The sequence below is a fragment of the Capra hircus genome, chromosome 4 (genome assembly GCF_001704415.2).
Source record: "Capra hircus breed San Clemente chromosome 4, ASM170441v1, whole genome shotgun sequence".
In the NCBI taxonomy this organism is placed as follows: domain Eukaryota; kingdom Metazoa; phylum Chordata; class Mammalia; order Artiodactyla; family Bovidae; genus Capra; species Capra hircus.
In genome coordinates, this window is record NC_030811.1 from 88,513,818 (window position 1) to 88,535,197 (window position 21,380).

The 21,380-nt window shown below is 40.2% G+C and overlaps 1 protein-coding gene across 4 annotated transcripts in view; it reads left to right on the forward strand.

The window, feature by feature from the left end:
• The window catches only part of IGF2BP3 (insulin like growth factor 2 mRNA binding protein 3), a 146,740-nt gene that overhangs the window by 23,511 nt on the left and 101,849 nt on the right, over positions 1–21,380 (forward strand). For all 4 annotated transcript variants that reach the window (XM_005679051.3, XM_005679052.2, XM_018047318.1 and 1 more), the window contains exon 3: positions 17,658–17,706. In XM_005679051.3, coding sequence (XP_005679108.1) covers positions 17,658–17,706 — 49 coding nt within the window. The remainder of the gene's footprint in view (positions 1–17,657; positions 17,707–21,380) is intronic.

Genomic DNA, 21,380 nt, shown 5'->3' on the forward strand with positions numbered 1-21,380 from the left:
GAATTTTAATGTGTGTTTTGTTACAGATAAGTCAGATCTGGTTCTGGTTGGATATCTTGATGCTATTTGTTTGATCTCATAACTGTTAAGAGTGAATTTACAGTCTCTTGGAAAGATAGACCAAGTTGTGTATATATATATTTCATGTTGGTTTTTCTGCTTGTATGAGAATGAAGATAGAATTTTGTAGCTAGTTTTTAAAAACTTACCCCACTATATATTTAGTGTCTAACCCCAGTCCCCAGATACTTAAAGTTATAAAGTGAAAGTGAAGTCGCTCAGTTGTGTCTGACTGTTTGCGGCCCGTGGACTGTAGCCCACCAAGCCTCTCAGTCCATGGGCTTCTCTAGGCAAGAATATTGGAATGGGTTGCCATCTAGGAGTAAATAACGATTTTAGTGATGTCCAACAGATAAATGTATAGGGAAGGTATTTAGGATTCTCAATATTTGTGTTTTTTTTTTTTTTACTTCGTCGCTTGGTTTTGTGTGATCTTAGTTCTCTGACCAGGGATTGAACCTGCGCCTTTGGCAATGAGAGTTCCTGGAGGAACTCCTGGAGGGAATGTAAATGATATATTTAAGATGTGTTCTGGTTTTCATCATCAGTGAAATGTGCTAAATGTAGGTGTATGTGTATAATGTAGAACCTCTTAGGGAAAAAAAGTTAAAATTTTGACCTAGGTCTTTCCCCAGTCCTTCTGAAGCCTGTGTAAAAATAAAAATGACCGGGTATGTGAACAAATGGTGGTGAGAGAGGTGTGTCAGAGTCCTCATGTGCTGCCCCCTGGTGGATGACCTGTCTGGCTCGCATAGGTTTTTGCACTTGTTTCTACAAGTCAGTCTTCAGGCAATTAAAGTGCTTGGCTGTTTTACATGTTCTTAAGTGTTTTGAAAATGCATAAGCTTTTATTTCAACATTTTTACAAGGTGTTAAAGTCTAAAGTCCAGCCCACTAAAATTTAATGTCCTGTACAGATTGTTAATGACAGATTTAGTTTATGGTGGTTTTACTAATAGTAAAGCTTTCAAAAGGGTTACAACATTGTGGGGGGGGGGGGCGGGAAGAGCCATTTAAAACTTGCGGTGTCTGTGTTATGGAGGAAGTCTGAGAGCAGGTGGATGACTTCCAGGTACACTTGAGGGTAATTAGTGAGTGCTCTGCAAAGGGGAGAGCCTTTTACAGCTTTGGTGCTCGGTGTCCTCTCCTTCTGGCTTATGCTGAACTTCTGGGCCAGTCATCTCTATAACAAAGATGACCAGAAGTTTCTTCCTTTGAGAGATTTGTGTCCTCTGTGGGCTTGGAGATGTTAGTCATAGATAGTGTGCTTTTGTGTATTATCACAGAGAAAGATTATCTGCAAAGTCTAATTGACTATCTAGGTTATTTGCAAAGCCTCAAGAAGAGTTGAGTTGCCTTCGATGAGGAATGTCAGAGAGACTTGGATTAAACTTGTCCACCTTGTTTTCTTGATACATGACAAGCTTTTCTCTATAAAATAGACAAGAAGGTCCTACTGTATAGCACAGGGAATGATATTTAATATAACAATATAATGAAAAAAGAATATGAAAAATAATACATATGTATAACTGAATCACTTTGCTGTATACCAGAAACTAACACAACATTGTAAATCAACTATATTTCAATTAAAAAAGCTCCAAATCAGAAAAAATTCAATTACATAAAACAGAATTTTCAACAGATTCTCTTGCAAGCAATAACAATAATTATTTTATTTGCTTGATTATACAAAATGTATTAAAATTGGAAATATAAACTATGTGCATTGTGTAACTCTACTTGGAAACAAGGCATCTAAACTTCATTGTTCAGACTCTCAGGTGTACTGAGATTATTGTAGTTACTAGTTAATGAGAAGATATAACTTGATAATGACCAACTGCAACTTTCTCACTTAAAAAAAAAAAAAAAAGAAAAAACACAAATCCAGGGATTTGTCTTAGGTAAGGAACACATCCAGGTAGGAATAATATGAAATAAAATGTTAATATAGGGATATCCCTATGTTCAAAATACAGATCTTTGGAAACTTTAGTCCCCTTGAAACACGTTCTTATAGGTGTAGTTCACTTAGTGATGGTGACTTTTATGTGGAAAATAAGTATTCTGTATAAAATATTGTTAGATCCTGAAATTACCTTGATAAATGGAAATAAAGTGGCTCAGTGGTAAAGAATCTGCCTGCTAGTGCAGGAGATGTGGGTTCCACCCTGGGTCAGGCAGATCCCATGGAGGAGGAAACGGCAGCTCACTCCAGTATTCTTGCCCGGGAAATCCCATGGACTACAGTGGGCTGGTGGGCAACAGTCCATGGGGTTGCAAAGAGTTGGACATGATTTGGGGTCTAAACAACAACAATCAAGTGTACTAAGTTTTAGATCAGCTCGACTAATTGAAAGATGTGAACTATATATATATATATAAAGTTTAAACTTCTCTAGTCGCCTCAGGTAGAAGTAAAAAGTAGCAGGTGAAATTACTGTTTTATACTGTCTAACCTAAAACTTAAATTTAATGTGGGATGATTATAAAAATTGTTGAGTAATTTTATACTCCTGTTTTTGTACATCTTTAAAATCTACTAAATGTGTTAAACTCATAGAACAATTCAGTTTGGACTGGGTGTGGCCAATGAGAAGTTCATTGGACAGAGTAGCTTTAAGATACACAGCTTGTAAAATCACTTGTTAAAAATATGAGTCTTGCTGGAAAAAAATGTAAGGGTATTTATAAAATTAGTTTAACTGTGGAAAAATGTGGGAATGATTAATTTTCAGTGTGACTCAAAGTAGAGATTTCATATCTTAGTACTTCATTCCCTTGTGACCACCCTAATTTTCAAGGAATATATGTGTAATTTGCTATGTTGTGTTACACTTCAAATTTTTTAAATTTAATTTTGAACAGATAATATTTATAGTACATGGTTTAAAATATTTTAAAAGACATTAAAAGAAAGTTCTTAATTATTCCTATACCTCAAGCGCCCAGTTTTCATCCCAGTCTCTGCCACGTGTCCACTGTTGGTAGTTTCTTTATTCATAGTCAAACAAAAACCAACATACTTTTTTTTTTTTCTCCCTCCTTTTTTACTCAGCAATGGAGTTTTTTCCCCCTGCAACTTGCTTTCTTCCTCATATATTTAAAAACATATCTTAGATTTGTTTCTCTATCAAGATAAAACTAGCTCTTTTTTGTAACAGCTGATTGATTTAGTGAGTCCTCTATTGATAAACATCTAGGTTGTTTCTGATATTTTTCTATGCATATAAATCTGCATAGACGCATTGTGTGTATGTGTGTGTGTATGAGCATGTGTGTTTACATATTGAAATTTCTGTTAAGGGGGAAGAGTTTTTCTCAGCTGATGCAGGTGCCCTGGTTCAAATAAGGAATCTCAGGCAGCTAATGTTACACTTTTGAAAGAGCTACCCTTTGGAGTCATACAGGCAAAGAATCTTTTCTTTAAATAGACACTGCCCCTGATGTTCAGCTGCGTGTGTTTCTCTGGTTGGTTGAAATACTCATTGTGACTTTTCTGGTGAAAGGCTTCTCAGTGTGAAGACCAGAGAAATCTTTTGGTTATTCAGGAATCAAGGATCCGTTTGTGTTCTGTTAATTCAACTATTATTTTTCAAAGTGATCTGAAATCTTGCTTTGCACATATCCTAATAAAGTTCAAGAACTTTATGGGACATGTAATCTCCTACAAGGAAAAGAGATGGCAGTGCATATTTGCAGACATTAGTAATGGGAATGGCACGCAGAAGAACACCCAGCCTTTCTTGGATTCTTCCAAGTTTCCAGCCATACACTTAGGGCTGTCAGACTGTTCCCTATAGATGAAGATGGCAGTGTGCACCTTTAAAAGAGAAATACCGCTGTTTCCGTAAAGGGGACATGGATGTTACTCTCATGATCTGGAAGCTGGGAAATGACAAAATGAGTCACCTTAGATTCTCACTTAGAACTGTAATGTTTAAAGAGACTGTTGTTCCTTTACTTGACTAATTGCCGGTTATGAACCAGGCCGTCGGCTAAGTGCTGTAGTATACAGTAGTGAATAAGCTAGAAATGACTTGGCCTTCATGGGACTTGCCCTGTTAAACAGACCTTACGGGTGCGTGGGTGCTTAGTGGCCCCCAAACTTAAGTGTGTGTGAAACCGCAGTTCCCTGCCCCATCCCCAGAGGTTCTGATTTAGGAGGTCTGTAGTGGGGCCCTGACACTTTCATTTTAAGTAAGCCTTCCTGGTGATGGTAATGTGGATGTTCTTTAGACCACACTTGGAATGACATCTCCTTAGTTTTTAATTTTATTGAAGTATACTCAATTTATATTGTTGTGTTAATATCAGCTGTATAGCAAAGTGATTCAGTTACGCAGACATTCTTTTTCATAATGGTTTATGACAGGATATTGAATATAATTCCCTATGCTATACAACAGGACCTTGTGTTTGTTCATCCTGTATATAAAAGTTTGCATCTGCTAATTCCAGCCTCCCGAACCTTCCCTCCTCCACCCCTCCCCCGCTTAGTAACCACAAGTCTGTTCTTTATATCTGTGTGTCTGTTTCTGTCTTGTAGATATGTTCATTTGTGCCATATTTTAGACTTCACGTGTAAGTGATATCATATGGTATTTGCCTTTCTCTGACTGACTTTGGCTGAGTGTGATAAAATCTCTAGGCCCACCCTGTTGCTGCAGATGGCCTTATTCCGTTTGTTAATGGCTGAGTAGTGGTCCATTGTGCTTATACAGCACATCTTTATCCACTCAGCCATCAGTGGACCTTTAGGCTGTTTCCAGAGTGACATGTCTTTACTGGTACAGTTGAGGGGACAGTTTGTTTTCTTTTCCTTTCCTCCATTCAGAATTAAATTCACCAGGCTCTAGCGTTCCCTTTAAGTGTTGCAGCAAATATGCTTTTCTTTACAGGACATGTGACTTCTTAACTGTCAGTGCAATCGATGGGATTCAGTCTTATATAGAGATTCTTAACCTGAGGTCTACTCAGTTTACTCCTAACTCTCAACCTTGCTCCCTCCTTCCCAGTTTTACTGACCCTTCTTGAAGAGTGTCCTGAAATGTCTCATACCTTCTGCGAGACTCAAAAATCTTTGGGGGACAGAGAAAACTGATATTAGAGAGCTAGTTAGAACTGTTGGAATCTGTAACTGCTTTCTCTTGATTAATCTTATGGATAGGAAATCATCTTATTTCTCCCTTATCAGTTAGTAACATTTATTTTATAAAACACAAAAGCAAAAAGAAATTGGAAACTGCCCATGATCCTACCAGCCAGAGCTCATCATAGTCGGTATTTTGGTGTTACACTTCTTTATTTCTGTTTGTTTATGTGACTGTGCACATTTTTTCTGTTTCTGCTTGGGGACATTTGTTCATTTATTGTGGCAAAACATTTAAAAATGAGATCATATCCCATGTTTGATAATATGCTCTTTTTCAGTGAACAATATTATGAACATATGTCCTGATTAAATATTACACATTTGTAATGTCTCTGAGACTTTGTTATATATTGTAATTTGTTTAGCTAACTCCTTTTTGTCCAACAGTTTTATTGAGCTATAGTTTATACAGTCAAGAGCATCTTTTTTATTTTTATTATTTTATTATCTAAGTGCATCTTTTTAAAATTAGAGCATAATTAATTTATAGTATTGTTTGTTTCAGGTGTACAGCAAAGTGATTCAGTTATGCATATATGGATCTATTCTTTTCCAGGATAGATTATTACAAGATAACCTATACGGGAAAAGTTGCCTGTGCTATATGATAGGTCCTTGTTGTTTACCTATTTTATATATATAGTGTGTTTATGTTAATCCCAAACTCCCAGTTTATCCCCTGCCATCTCCAAGTGCATGTTTTTTAAACTGTGCAAAGCAGTGAGTTTTGACAACTGTATACACCTGTGAAAGTACAACCACTGTCGAGATGTGGAACACTTCTATCCCTGAACGTGTATATATATATTTTTAGGGGGTAGGATGCTTTTTTTCCTTTGAGCTTAGCCCTTTTGCCTGGACATCTGGGCTCTTCGCAGTTTTCCTCATTTACAAACTTATAGCTAAGTTTTTGAGCCTGTTACAGCTTTGCCTAGAGGGAGAATGAAAGGGGAGAAAGCTTGGGAGGCTGTGCTGCTTGTCCGAGGACTTCATGAGACTGTCGGCTCACCTGAGAGGCAAGGTTATGGCGGTTGGTGCTTGTCACCAGCAGTGTGAAATGAGTCATTTCCCCTGGAATTAATCTAACTGGAGTATTCTGCTTAAAAAAATTGAGGTTGGCCTTTTAAGGAGCTCATTCTTAACTGTATAAAATAAGAAAAGATAGATTTAATTATTAATACATTATCGAATGTTGGAATTAGTACAGGTAATTGTATTGAATTTGGCCAGGTTGAACAAGTTCCTCTTTGGGCGTAGCTTGTGTTGGTTGGATACAGGTAAGAATGAAAATCTGCAGCGAGTAAAGAGTGTGTCCAGGTGACAGGTTGAAGAGGCCATGCCATACTCCTCTGAGTCCACAGACTGGTTTTTTATTTGAAAGTGACCCGTGCACACGTTGGAGAAGGAAATGGCACCCCACTCCAGTATCTTTGCCTGGAAAATCCCATGGACGGAGGAGACTGGTGGGTTGCAGTCTATGGTGTTGCAAAGAGTCGGGCATGACTGCAGCTAACACGGTGCACACATGGACCATGTGTCCCGGCTCTTTTTTTTTAGTTAGCTGCACCTAGTCTTAGTTGCAGCATGCAGAATCTTTAGCTGCTGTATGTGAACCCTTAGTTGCAGCATGTGGGATCTAGTTCCCTGACGGGGGATTGAACCCACACCCCCTGCATTGGGAACTCAGGAGTCTTAGCCATTGGACCACCAGGCTAAGACTGTCCCAGCTCTTTGTGTAAGAAATCAAGGCAAAGAGGAATATGTCATAAGTTTAGTTAGATTTGGTTTTCTTTTCCCGACTTCAGCTGGTGGTAGCTGTGTTACATCATGATTCAAGTCTCAGCCTCTTTATCTGTGATGTGGGAAATTGGTGATTCTCTTGATTTGTTTAAGAGATGGTAGAAAGAGCACGGATGGCCTTTGGGAGGAATAAAGAAAATGAACATGTAGGACTTACAGCTCATTTGGATGGAAGATTGCAAGTCTGATACACTTGTGTGTCTTGCATTAGGACTTAGCATGAAATGACTAACTTTAAGTGCCTAGGTGCCAGTGTATACAATCTTCATAGCATATCTTGAGGCAGCTGAATTAGCTGAGTTTCTGGCTTAGTTGGAAACGATGGTTTCCATACTTTTCTTGATGTTCACACATGTCCATTTAATGTCGGTATCGACTCTTAAGTATGTGAGTTGACTGTATGGTTTAAAGCTGTGGGGCAAAGTGAGCATTTTGTTTAAGGCTGGCATATCTTTGGTCTTGGGTTTGACATGCAACCTTGTACTTTTTCTGAAGTTTTTCTTGATAATACTTATTGATTGAATTATGAGTGAAATCAGTAAGATGGAATATAGTCAGGAGGATGGACTGTGGAGCCATAATTCCCAGAGCTGAATTCTGACTGTGCCACTCCTTCATGTGTGTGTTTGGATAAGATGGTGGTGTTCAGTCGCTAAGTCATGTTTGACTCTTTGTGACCCATGGACTGCAACCGGGCTTCCCTGTCTTTCTCTGTCTCCTGGAGTTTGCTCAGATTCATTCATGTCCATTGAGTCAGTGATGCCATCCAACCATCTCATCTTCTGTTGCCCCCTTGTTCTCCTGCCCTCAGTCTTTTCCAGCATCAGGGTTTTTCCAACCAGTTGGTTTTTCACATCAGGTGGCCAAACTATTGGAGCTTCAGCTTCATCATCAGTTCTTCCAGTGAATATTCAGGGTTGATTTCCTTGAGGATGGACTGGTTTGATCTTGCTGTCCAAAGGACTCCCAAGAGTCTTCTGTAGCACCACAGTTCGAAAGCATCAATTCTTCAGTGCTCAGCCTTCTTTATGGTCCAACTCTCACATCTGTACATGACTGCGGGAAAAACCATAGTTTGGCTATACAGACCTTTGTCAGCAAAGTGGTGTCTCTCCTTTTTAATATGCTGTCTAGATTTGCCATAGCTTTCTTTCCAAGGAGCAAATGTCTTTTCATTTCATGGCTGCAGTTACCATCTGCAGTGATTCTGGAGCCCAAGAAAATAAAATCTGTCACCGCTTCCACTTTTTCCCCTTCTGTTTGCCATGAAGTGATAGGACTGGATGCCATGATCTTAGTTTTTTGAACACTGAGTTTTAAGCCAGTTTTTTTACTCTCTTTTTTCACCCTCATCAGGAAGCTCTTTAGTTCCTCTTCACTTTCTGCCGTTAGAGTGATGTCATCTACTTATCTGAGATTGTTGCTATTTCTCCTGGGGATCTTGATTCCAGCTTGGAATTCATCCAGCCTGGCATTTCACATGATGTACTCTGCATATAAGTTAAATAAGCAGGGTGACAATATACAGCCTTACTGTACTCCCTTCCCAGTTTTGAGCCAGTCAGCTGTTTCGTGTAATATTCTTACTGCTGTGTGTGTTAGTTACTCACTCATATGTTTGCGACCTCATGGACTGTACCCTGCCAGGCTTCTCTGTCCGTGGAATTCTCCAGGCAAAAATACTGGAGTGGGCTGCCATTCCCTTTTCCAGGGGATCTTCCTGACCCAAGGATCAAACCCACATCTCCTGCATTGCGGGTGAATTCTTTACTCTCTGAGTCACTAGGGAAGCCCTTGGACAGGTAAAGTTGTGCTTTTATCTTAGAATCTATAAAATGCTGACTTGTGAGGTTAGATAACAGACCTTGTCTTAAGCAGTTGGGGCTTCTGTATAGACTGGATGGCTTAACAGATGCTTATTTTTCACAGTTCTAAAAACAGGGAAGTCCAAGGTCAAGGTGCAGGTGGGTTCTTGGAGTTCTTGCTGAGGGCCCCCTTCTTGGTTTGTAGACCGATGCCTTCTTGCTGTGGGGTCACATAGCCTTTCCTCAGAGTGTGCAGTGAAGACAGCCCTGGTCTCTCTTCTTAGAAAAACTGTAGTCCCATTGCGGGGGCTCCATGCTCCTGTCCTCCGTAAGCCTAAATAATCCTTAAAGGCCCGTCTCCTAACACCATTGCATAGGGAGGGGGGTTGCAACATACGAATTTGGGGTGGGAAACATGAACATTCAGTCCATAGTGGACATAAAGCATTTTCTCACTTACAGTCTTATTTATACCTGGTGTCAGGCTTTAATGTGATGGGGGGAAAGTAGGGGTCAAAGACCTTTGGCAAAAACCTAGTAATCAAAATTTAAGTCGAAAATAACCAGCTGGACTTTCCTGCTGGTCCAGTGGCTAAGACTTCTTGTTCCCAAGGTGGCCCGGGTTTGATCCCTGGTCAGGAAACTAGATCTCGAATGCTGCAGCTAAAAGATGCTACATGTTGCAACTAAGACCTGGAGCAGCCATTTAAATAAATAAATATTTTTTAAAAATAAACAAAATAACAATTGGCCCTCCATGTCTGTGAGTTTTTGCATCCATGGATTCAACTCACTGCAGATGAAAAAGAATTGGGGAAAAAAAATTCCAGGAAGTTCCAAAGACGAAAACTTGAATTTGCTTTGTGTGGGCAACTATCTGCCTTTTATTTATATTGTATTTACATCTGTTTACATAGCATTTACTTTGCATTAGATATTATAAGTAATCTAGAGATGATTTAAAGTATTTGGGGTACTATCCATTTTATATAAGGGGCTTGAACATCTGTAGATTTTGGTATCTGGCCAGCAGGGCAGCCAAGGCGTACTGGAACCAGTCCCTTTGAGTATGGTGGAAGGATGACTGTAATCAGCATGGACATGTGGTTTATTTCTCTTTCCAAAAAAATGTATATTGTCTAGTTCTGGCCTAGAAGCAATGTCCAGCCCAATATCAGTGAGCATTCTAGTGACCAGGTTGTGTTTCAGTATATTATTTCTGACTAAAAGGAACCAGTGTTTGTAGACAGAACTGGTTGAAGATGGTGGCAGGAAGTGTACAAATTGGAACCTGGGTAATCATAACAAAGCAAACAGGCTCTCAGAGATTACTGGAGAGCTGCATCATTTCAAAAGGTGCAGGATCTGTGTACAGAAGCTTCTGCTGACAGCCAGAGATGGGGGATTCAGTGCAGTGGGGTGATAAACACAAAATATCCATGCATGCGTAATGTTGTGTGTGTGTGCTAAGTCGCTTCTGTCGTGTCTTGACTCTATGCGACCCTATGCACTGTATAGCCTGTCAGGCTCCTCTCCATGGGATTCTCCAGGTAAGAATACTGGAGTGGGTTGCCAGTGCCCTTCTCCAGGGGATCTACCCTACTCAGGAATCAAACCTGCGTCTCTTTCGTCTAACCTGCATTGGCAGGCCGGTAGAAAATGAGCATTTAGCCCTCTTTGGACAATACCAGGGGACCAATTCATTATTCCGAAAAGTTTGGAATAACAATGTCTTTGAACTGCAGAAAGAGGACACTGAGATGAGGGTTTGCATGAAGCTGGTTTATTTTGGAGATGGTTTCAAGAAGCAAGAGTGGGGGAGTGGAAAGAGTGAAACGGAGGTTTGGGAAAAGCCAACAAAGGGCACTTTACTGAGGAAACAGGGCCTTTGAGACACGAACAGATATGCCTCCCAGGTGGAAAACAAGGGCGTTTACCTGCTGGCTCCCACATTCTCCTCTGTAATCTCCAGATTATCTTCAGGGTTTCATCTCTCCTCTTCCTCTGGACTGTCCTTGAACTCTGCTGAGGCTTGGGTGAAAAACCTGAGGAAAAACAGACGCCTAAGGGGTGCTTAGGGATGGAAGAAGGCAGGACAACTTCTCTGTGCCCAGGGCTGTCCCACAGTGGTGGATGAAACCAGAGATGAGCTAGGAGATGTGATAAGTGGCACAAAACCGTCTGCTGCAGAAAGGAGAGAATCCAGTGTTTATCCTGCCTTCACTCTATTCATTGTGGTTCAGAGTCTCCAGATAGGTGATAAAGGAAAGTTGTTCTTCATGGAAAAACTCCAGCTAAATTTAAAAAGTATGGAAGGCATGAGAGAATGAGGAAATCCATTTTCAACCTTGAGTGAAACAGTGTGTTTAGGGACTGATCATTAGTGACTGCAGCATCTTGGGAAGACAGCCAGAGATAATGTGTCTCTTCATGGAAGTACACAACCTCTCCCTGACCCACAAAAATCTTCAGATCCAACTACCACTTCTATAGGGCCAGACTAACATTCAACACCATCATGGGCACCACCTGGATTCCCTGGACTGCTGGCTGCTGGTGGAGGCCAGCGGGTAGAGAAGGAGGGAGAGAGAGATGGGGAAGGGAGAGAGAGGTGGAGGGGGAGATGGAGGGAGGGAAGGGGTAGAGAGGAGGGGAGGGGAGGAGGAGGTGCAGGGAGGGGTGGAGGGGAGGGGGAGATGATGGGAGGGGGACATGAAGGGAGGGAGGGAGGGGGAAAGGGAGGGAGGGGGAGAGATGGAGGGAGAGGGAGGGAGGGAAGGGGTAGAGAGGAGGGGAGGAGGAGGTACAGGGAGGGGTGGAGGGGAGGGGGAGATGATGGGAGGGGGACATGAAGGGAGGGAGGGGGAGAGGGAGGGAGGGGGGAGGGAGGGGGAGAGATGGGGGAGGGAGAGGGAGGGAGGGAAGGGGTAGAGAGGAGGGGAGGAGGAGGTGCAGGGAGGGGTGGAGGGGAGGGGGAGATGATGGGAAGGGGACATGAAGGGAGGGAGGGAGGGAGGAGGAGGGGAGAGGGAAAAGGAGGGAGGGAGAAGGCGATGGCACCCCACTCCAGTACTCTTGCCTGCAGAATCCCATGGATGGAGGAGCCTGGAAGGCTGCAGTCCATGGGGTCGCTAGGAGTCAGACATGACTGAGTGACTTCACTTTCACTTTTCCCTTTCATGCATTGGAGAAGGAAGGAAATGGCAACCCACTCCAGTTTTATTGCCTGGAGAATCCCAGGGATGGGGGAGCCTGGTGGGCTGCTGTCCGTGGGGTCGCACAGAGTCGGACACGACTGAAGTGACTTAGCAGCAGCAGCAGCAGCATGGGGGGGAGTGTAAGTAGCAAAATCCAGGCAGTAAGAAACCAGAGGAGAATGGCAGGTTTGTGTTTTTTTTTTGTTTCCTGACTGAGTGCAGCAGTCCGTGCATGGGACGGTTTGAAGGAGTTCGCTGTTGTCTTCCTTAGCTCCACCATAGTTTGGCCCCAGGTCAAACAACAGGGGGTTTCCCTTGTGCATTAGCTGGTAGAGAATCACCCTGCAATGCAGGAGACTTGGGTTCTATCCCTGGGTTGGGAAGATCCCCTGGAGAAGGGAAAGGCTACCCACTCCAGTATTCTGGCCTGGAGAATTCCATTGACTATATGGGGTTGCAAAGAGGCTTTCTTATCTCTCCTTGCTATTCTACTTGTTATTTGTCTACTTAAAGAGTAACCTAAAGACAAACTTAGAGTTACTAAAAATACTATTTTAAAAGACATGAGAATGGCAAAAAATATGGGGGTGGTGGTTACATTCTGGAAGGTAGGCATTGGGGAAGAGCATGGTAGTTTCAATTGTCTTGTTCTGATTATTTGGGTGGGTGGACTCATATATGTCTATGTTTTATATGAACAATTTAAAGATGTTATGCATCTGTGTTTATCAAATTCAACATAGCAAACGATTATTAATATTTAAAATGACTCAGAATGCAATGAATAAAACCCAGAATGAGTTACTTATGTAAGATTTATGACCTTGACCTTCAAATAAATAGCAAGAAAATGGAGTGAAGGGATTTTCTTGTGTCAGACCTTAAGAGACATCTGCTCTACACATGTGGGCATTTTGTTGGTATCTTGATATGAGCAGATCAACTGTAAAAAGATAGCAATTCAATTCAGTTCAGTTCAGTCGCTCAGTCGTGTCCGACTCTTTGCGACCCTGACCCCATGAATCACAGCACGCCAGGCCTCCCTGTCCATCACCAACTCCCGGAGTTCACTCAGACTCACGTCCATCAAGTCCGTCCATCGAGTCCGTGATGCCATCCAGCCATCTCATCCTTTGTCGTCCCCTTCTCCTCCTGCCCCCAATCCCTCCCAGCATCAGAGTCTTTTTCCAGTGAGTCAACTCTTTGCATGAGATGGCCAGAGTACTGGAGTTTCAGCTTTAGCATCATTCCTTCCAAAGAAATCCCAGGGCTGATCTCCTTCAGAATGGACTGGTTGGATCTCCTTGCAGTCCAAGGGACTCTCAAGAGTCTTCTCCAACACCACAGTTCAAATGCATCAATTCTTTGGTGCTCAGCCTTCTTCACAGTCCAACTCTCACATCCATACATGACTACTGGAAAATCCATTGCCTTGACTAGACCGACCTTAGTTGGCAAAGTAATGTCTCTGCTTTTGAATATGCTATCTAGGTTGGTCATAACTTTTCAATTGGAAATAGAGTGGGTATTCTGTACCTAAACAGCATATTAAAAAACAGAGACATCACTTTGCCAAGAAAGGTCTATATAGAAACCTCTGGTTTTTCCAGTCATCATATAAAATGTGAGATGAAGTGTGTACAGTTGGTCCATCAAAAAGGCTGGGCGCTGAAATATTGATGCTTGTGAATTGTAGTGCTGGAGAAGACTCTTCAGTCTCGTGGATTTCAAGGAGATCAAACCAGTCAATCCTAAAAGAAATCAACCCTGAATAGGAAGGACTAACGCCGAAGCTCCAATGCTTTGGCCAAAGACCCTGAGGCCAAAAAAGATTGAGGGCAGGAGGCTAAGGGGGTGACAGAGGATGAGGTGGTTAGATAGCATCACCTACTCAGTGGACATGAGTTTGAGCAAACTCAGTGGAAGACTGAGGAGCCTGGTGTGCTACAGTCCATGAGGTTGCTAAGAGCCAGACACAGCTTAGTGACTGAACACCAAAAATGTTCTGTTCTTAAGGAATTTTTGTTAATCATTTTAAGAAACTATAATGGTGATAGTTATTTTTAAAGCAAAAAGGTCCTTTAGTAGGTTTTTCCAGATGTACTGTAGCATGACAGGTCGTGTATGTGGGATTTGTTAGTACACATGTGAGTAGAAATAAACAAGATTTAGGTAGGTAATCATACTTGATAAACTGATACAGGCATATGGAGGTTGATACGATTTTTCTAGTTTGATGTCAATATGAAAATTTGTATAAAATCAATTTAAATCTGTTCTATTTATTACTAAAATTTTTGAAGATGCCCTTAGAAGTCTACATGAGTTCTACAGCTCTTTATCCTGTACTTAAACCAGCTTTTAATAAATAGTTTCTATAAAACCCAGTACTATTTCAAGCATAATAAGCATTTTTTAAAGGTTAAATGGAAGAATCCCCTGGTGATCCAGTGGTTAAGACTCTATGCCTCCAGTGCAGGGAGTGTGAATTTGATCCTGATCAAGAAACTAGGATCCCACAGGTTGAGTGAGTGGCAGGCCAAAAAAGAAAAAAAAAAGGTTAAATGAGAATTTTTCCCTGTTGGCAGAAAAGCCTTAAATTCTATATGATTAATTTATAAATAGATTGTGTGGAAGTTTTCTTTGAAAATAGCACAGGTGGTTAACTTCTCTTTCTCCTGTTTCTGGGGCTGTTGATCTTCCCACTGTAATTTTCTGTCTTCCCACTGTCATCCCACCATGATTTTATTACATCAGCTGTAATAAAACCATTGGGAATGTTAGTAGTTTCTGCATGGTGGATCTGTGAGTCTTGTGTTTTCGTCCCCCTCTCTGTATTATAACAAATGTTAATTTAACTATCAACTGAGTGCTTCTCAGCTGCCAGTGTTCCAGGCTCTGAATGCGATAGTGAACGAGACAGCCTAAGAGTCTCTGCTCCTATGGGGTGTGATCCTTGTAATGAAACTTGGGTGTGTTTTAGGAGGAGGTGAAATGCCAGTGTATTTTGCTGGTAGTTAAAATTAAACTCTAATGATTTGGTAATCACAAAGGAGAAACGAATACCAGTATCTGTTTTCTTGACTCTTAGGTATTTAGAATCTAATTTAAATATAACCCAATTCTAAAAGTTCAGATGGGAGATGGGAGCTGGGAAAACAAAGTGGGAAAACACAGTTCTAGATGTCAAAACACTATGCTGTGCTTAGTCGTGTTCAACTTGAGACCCATGGACTGCAGACCACCAGCCTCCTCTGTCCATGGGATTCTCTAAGCAGTAATACTGGAGTGGGTTGCCATGCCCTTCTCCAGGGGATCTTCCTGACCCTGGGATCGAACATGGGTCTCCTATATCTCCTGCATTGCAGGCGGATTCTTTATCTCTGAGCCACCAGGGAAGCCCGTCAAAATACTAACTTTATGAAAATAATCCTGGTGTTTGTCTAAACTTTAGAGAATCAGATAATGGAAATGGTCAGTCAGTTAAGGGAAATAATTATTCTGGTGTAACTTCTAATAGTAGGTGTCAGATATACATTTTGAAGAATATGTGGGGGAAACATGGCTAATGGATTACTTCTAATGTACAAAAAATCGTGTCCTATTTAAATTCTTGGGAGCCCTATGAAGTAGGTATTTGTTCTTGTAATAAAGAAGAATTACCTGCTTGGTGACCGTAACTCTCTGTGTACACTTTTGTGTGTGCATTGGGTAATTTCTTTAGTAATATATATACCCATATATATACACCCAGAAACAGAGTCCAATAGAGTTGAATACTGGGTTTCTTAACATTGTGCTCTTATTTCTTAATGTGTCAGTTGCTTAAGACATATTAGTACTTGCAAATGTGTAGTAAATAATTCTTACTTCTTAGTTACCCAGGGTAAATATTTACACAATGTGAGTAACTTTTCTGCTTGCTAAAGCAGTACATGGAAGATTGAAATCTTTGTTTTAGGAATACTTTTATTAGGGTGTATTTTTTTAAGGTTTTTATAGAAGAATATAAAACTTATACAAAGGCAGAGATACAGAATGCTTCTAGCAGCTTTAACAGTTATTAGCACATGATTTATCTTTTAAACAAATTCCAGGATAGGATGTGTAAAATCTAAGACTACACGGTGTTTGAAAATGTTTTCTTAAATTCACATTCTCTCACTATCTCTTATACTTTGCCCTTGGTGATTATGCTTTGTTTTAACTGTCTAATAAAAATAATGTAAAAATGATTTTTCCTTCATCCTCTATTTTATGATTACAATCAGGACATACCTGAGTTTGGCTAATTTACATGCTAACTTAGAGTTCCCTAAAGGCAGGCCACAATCCATGGGGTCGCTAGGACTCAGCTTGGTGGCTGAACGACAACAGCGAGGGGCAGGCAGTCTGTGGCGTTCATTTAGGTTTTGTGGTGAATGGAAAATAACTAGGCTATCAATGCAGTCTGCGCTGAGGTACCTAGGAGTGGGTCATTGGGCCTGGAAAGGGAAATTAGCTGTAGAGCTAGAGGCTAATTATTCCACCTGAGATGTCATGCCCAGTTGCTAGTCTCTTTTTAAAAAAGAGCTGGTTGACTTTAAATGCCTTTCCCTTGTAAAAGGGTGATTGGTGTGTGGTGTCCAGCATACAGTCTCACATAATTCGTATTGCTTCCGTCTTTCCATCCTTCCTCTCTTACTTGGATAGTTTTGAGGAGGGGGTAGAAGAGGAGGAGATATGATAGTTTTTATTATTTTACAAAGTATATATTGTGTTTTATATACATAGTATATCTATATAGGAATATGTGTAGGCATTGAAACTCAGGTGGGGGATTTTTGATGATTTTTTTGTACCCTGGATTCCTTTGGCAGCCTGAAATGTGTGGACCTCTTGGAATATTTTTAAATGCATAAAATAAAGCACATAGGATTATAAAGGAAATTATTTTGAAATACAGTTAGAAAATGTTAAAGCTAATAATAACGTGTTTCTTAACATACATAAGTAACAAGTTCTAGCAACACAGCTAACTATCACAGTAGTGAATATACAAGATCTGCAACACCTTAATGTAAAATGAAAATGCCTGACTTATTTTAATGTCAAGAGTACAAGCCGTGTAATTCTACTGTGGTTTAATGCCAACATTCACTATTGAAGGTGGCTAAATTTCGCTTAGGGGATAGTGAAAATAAATGTGACCCCGACCCCTCTGCACCCCACTGTTCCCGACCACCTTCGTTGAATTCTGTCCAGGAATCCTTTGGCTGTGATCTCAGATTAAGAACATCTGGACTAAGGCTTTGTTTGTGTTCTGGGATGCTTACTTTGAGGCTAAAGGGTTTGAACTTAGCATATAGTCATTAGATGAAATGTGTTCAAACATTGTATCTGCCAGTTTTAGTGGCTTTTAGAGTAAGCCACGACAATCCAATGATGCTAGGTTTCCAGTGGTCTCAGCGTTCATCTTGTGATTAACTTGGTCTCCGTTCTCTTTCCTGGGCTGTGTTTTCTTAGTATATATTGGTATGTAGTTAATAAATATATCTTAGGTAGTTTCAAAACATCCACGTTGGCTATAAATATCTTTTGCTTTTATGTTTTTTTTTTTGTTTTCTTTTAAAAAACATTTTAATTCTTCTGCAGGATTCGGAAACTTCAGATACGAAATATCCCGCCTCATTTACAGTGGGAGGTAAGAACTTCTATGTTTAAAACTAAGATTTTAGTATCTAAGCCTGTTGATAGTTTTTCCGAAGATTTTCCTCCTCTTTTCACCTCTTGGATGTGCTTGAACACAATCCTTCTCTATTACGGTCTTTGTCTTGCATTGGGCTTTTCTTTGTAAGAGTATTATTACTTCTTTGAAAACAATCTGCTCTTTGAGATACTTTAAGAAATTGAAATAGGTTCTGGTGTAACTGGGCAAACTTCGTCATTCAGTCACATCTCTCAGAATCTTGTCTGAGATCTTTTTATGAGTTTTGCTAATTGTATTTAAATATGAAGTTCACTGGCAATCTTTTTTTAAAAGATAAATCCTGCTATTTATGCTTTATTTTAAAATGTTACTGTGCTTTCTTTTGCTCAGATGGTGGCACTGTGGTAACTGTATATAAACCCAAATCTTTTAGCACAGTTGAATAGCCTGTGTCAGCAATTTCCAAACTATGTTGATGATGTCAAGGTGAGAATTTGAGAACCCAGTAGCTGAAAAGATAAAAGAAAATGTCTGTTGACTCTTTCAGATAATGGAATGTGAAAATTCTTAAAACCTACTTTGGAGATGGTAGTGCAGGGAAAACTGCTCAGCTTTTATGTATTTTTAATATAAAAATCAGGAGTAACTAGGTTTGTGTGTTTAACATTAGTTTTCTAAAATGACATTTGAAGAGTCTCTGAACTATAACCATCATCAAAATGCAAAGAATGGTTAAAAGATTTCTTTGAGTTGGGGGAAGCGGGACTGAGGTCTCATTCTCCAAGTCCCAGTTGGTAACAGATCGCTTATGCTCACAGTATTTTGCAGCACGTGTATTTTCAGAACAGTATTACTGAATTTAATCTTTGCAGGAGGACTTGATTCTTTGGTCCATCCTGAACATTTTTCAAGTTACATAATGTATAAAAGGTATATTTTGTAGACAGAATCAGTGACTTCTTAGGTTAAGCTCAATGCATTTTCTTGTTTTAGTTTAACATTTGTTTAGGAAATTCAGTATCTTGAAGGGTGGGTCCCTGAATCGAGTGTTATGGTATCAAGATTACTGGTTTAATCCCAATTTTTATTAATTTATTTTAAAGTGAAGTATTGTTGATTTACAATGTTGCATTCGTTTCTGGTATACAACTAAGTGATTCAATATTATACACACACACATATATACATATATATTCTTTTTCAGACTAGTTTATGTTATAGGTTATTTTGTTGTTGTTTAGTCACTGAGTTGTGTTCGACTCTTTGCGACCCTATGGCCTGTAGCCTGCCAGGCTCCTCTGTCCATTGGATTTTCTAGGCAAGAATACTGCAGTGGATAACCATTTCCTTCAGGGTATCTTCCCCCACCAGGGATCAAACCCGTGACTTCTTCATTGACAAGTGGATTTTTTTTTTTACCACTGAGCCACCAGGGAAGCCCCTATAGGTTATTATAAGATACTGAATATAATTCTCTGTGCTATGCAGAAGGTCCTTGTTAGTTTATATATAGTAGTGGTGTCTGTATTCATTAATCTCTTCATTTTAACATGGGCAGCATTAAGTGTGATTTTCTATCTGGGAACTATATCTGGTGTAACATAGCTTTCGATGAAAGAGTCAAGTGGTGGCAGTAACTTCTAAGAGAGTTACTAGTGTACTAGCATATCATCTGTAGGCAGTGGTTGTTGCCTTATAATTCATCCATCCTATTGCTTCAAATTTGGGTTGCAGTGGATTCTCAAGCATTGTTGATTGTACTTTTGATGGCTTCTCAAGCTTTCAGTTCATTTCATTCTTCCTTATTCTGGGTAAAATTTGATCTATGATAATAAATCTTTATTTGTCATATCTAACTTTTTCTTTTATATTTTCGTTTTACCCTCCCCATAGTCCTTTGAGGTGAAGTAAAGTTGGAGACATTCTCTCCATTTTCAGTTAGGCAAATACACAGGGCCCACAGGGTTCAAAGAACTAAGTAAGAACAGATACAGAATTTAAAGAAGCAGGGAACTAGACTTTGAAACCCTTGACCTTTGATCCCTTTGAAATTTAAAGAGTGGTTTGAAATACTGATTAACAAAATTTATTGAGTTTGTCAGGAGTAGGATGAACTGTTGGGGATTTTTGCTTTCCTTGAAGGCTTGAATGAACACCATCTGTTATTTCCTTTCTGAGGAGTCAGTTTCTGGGGGGGTCTTTGTTTTTAAACTTTTTGTTTTATATTGGGGTATGGCCGATTAACAATGTTGTGATAGTTTCAGGTGAACAGCAAAGGGACTCAGCCATACACATACACATATCCATTCTCCCCAAAACTCACCTCCCGTCCAGGCTGCCACATAACGTTGAGCAGAGTTCCTTGTGCTATACTATAGGTCCTTGCTGGTTACCCATTTTAAATACAGCAGAGTGTACATGTCCATCCCAAACTCCGTAACTATCCCCCCTCCCAACCCCGGCCTCTCTGTTTGTTCTCTAAGTCTCTGAATCGTTTTCTGTATCTAAGCCTGTGAGTCTCTTTCATTTGTATCGTTTCTCTTCAGATTCCATGTATAAGGGATGTCATACGATAATTCTCCTTCTCTGGCTTCACTCAGTGTGACAGTCTCCAGGTCCCTCTGCGTTGCTGTAAATGGCGGTTTTCATTCTTTTTAATGGCTGAGTAATATTCCGTATGTATATGTCCCGTATCTTTGTCCATTCCTCTGTTGATGGACATCTAGGTTGTTCCATGTCTGGGCTGTTGTAAACAGTGCTGCAGTGAACACTGGGGTGCATATATTCTTTTGGATCATGTGTTTCTCTGGATATATGTGCAGGAGTGAGATTGCAGGGTCATGTGGCAGCTCTGTTTTCTTTAAGTGACCTCTGTACTGTTCTTCATAGTGGCTGTATCTATGTACATTCCCACCCGCAGTGTAGGAGGGTTCCCTTCTCTCCACACCCTCTCCAGCACTGTTGGTGGGTTTCTTGATGATGGCCATTCTGACTGGTGTGAGGTGGTATCTCATTGCAGTTTTGATGTACATTTCTCCAATAATAGTGATGTTGGACATCTTTTCATGTGCCTTTTGGTCATCTCTGTATCTTCTCCGGAGAAATGTCTATTTAGGTCTTCTGCCCATTTGTTAATTGGGTTTTTTGATCCTGTGAAGCATCATGAACTGTTCATAAATTTTGGAGACTAATCCCTTGTTGCTCACATCATTTGCAAATGTTGTCTCCCAATCTGTGCGTTGTCTTCTCGTTTTGTTTATTGTTTCCTTTGTTGTGCAGAGTTCTTGAGTTTAAGTAGGTGCCATTTGTTTATTTTCATTTTTTTTTTCATTTTATGTTATATTATCATAGCAAGGTTAAATATTTTCATTTATTCAGTATTTTGCTTAGTATCTGTTTCTTACCAGTTTTTTTTTTTTTTTTTTTTTTTTTAGTTTTTTATTTTTTAAATTTTAAAATCTTTAATTCTTACATGCATTCCCAAACATGAACCCCCCTCCCGCCTCCCTCCCCATAACATCCCTCTGGGTCATCCCCATGCACCAGCCCCAAGCATGCTGCATCCTGCGTCAGACATAGACTGGCGATTCAATTCTTACATGATAGTATACATGTTAGAATGCCACTCTCCCAAATCATCCCACCCTCTCCCTCTCCCTCTGAGTCCA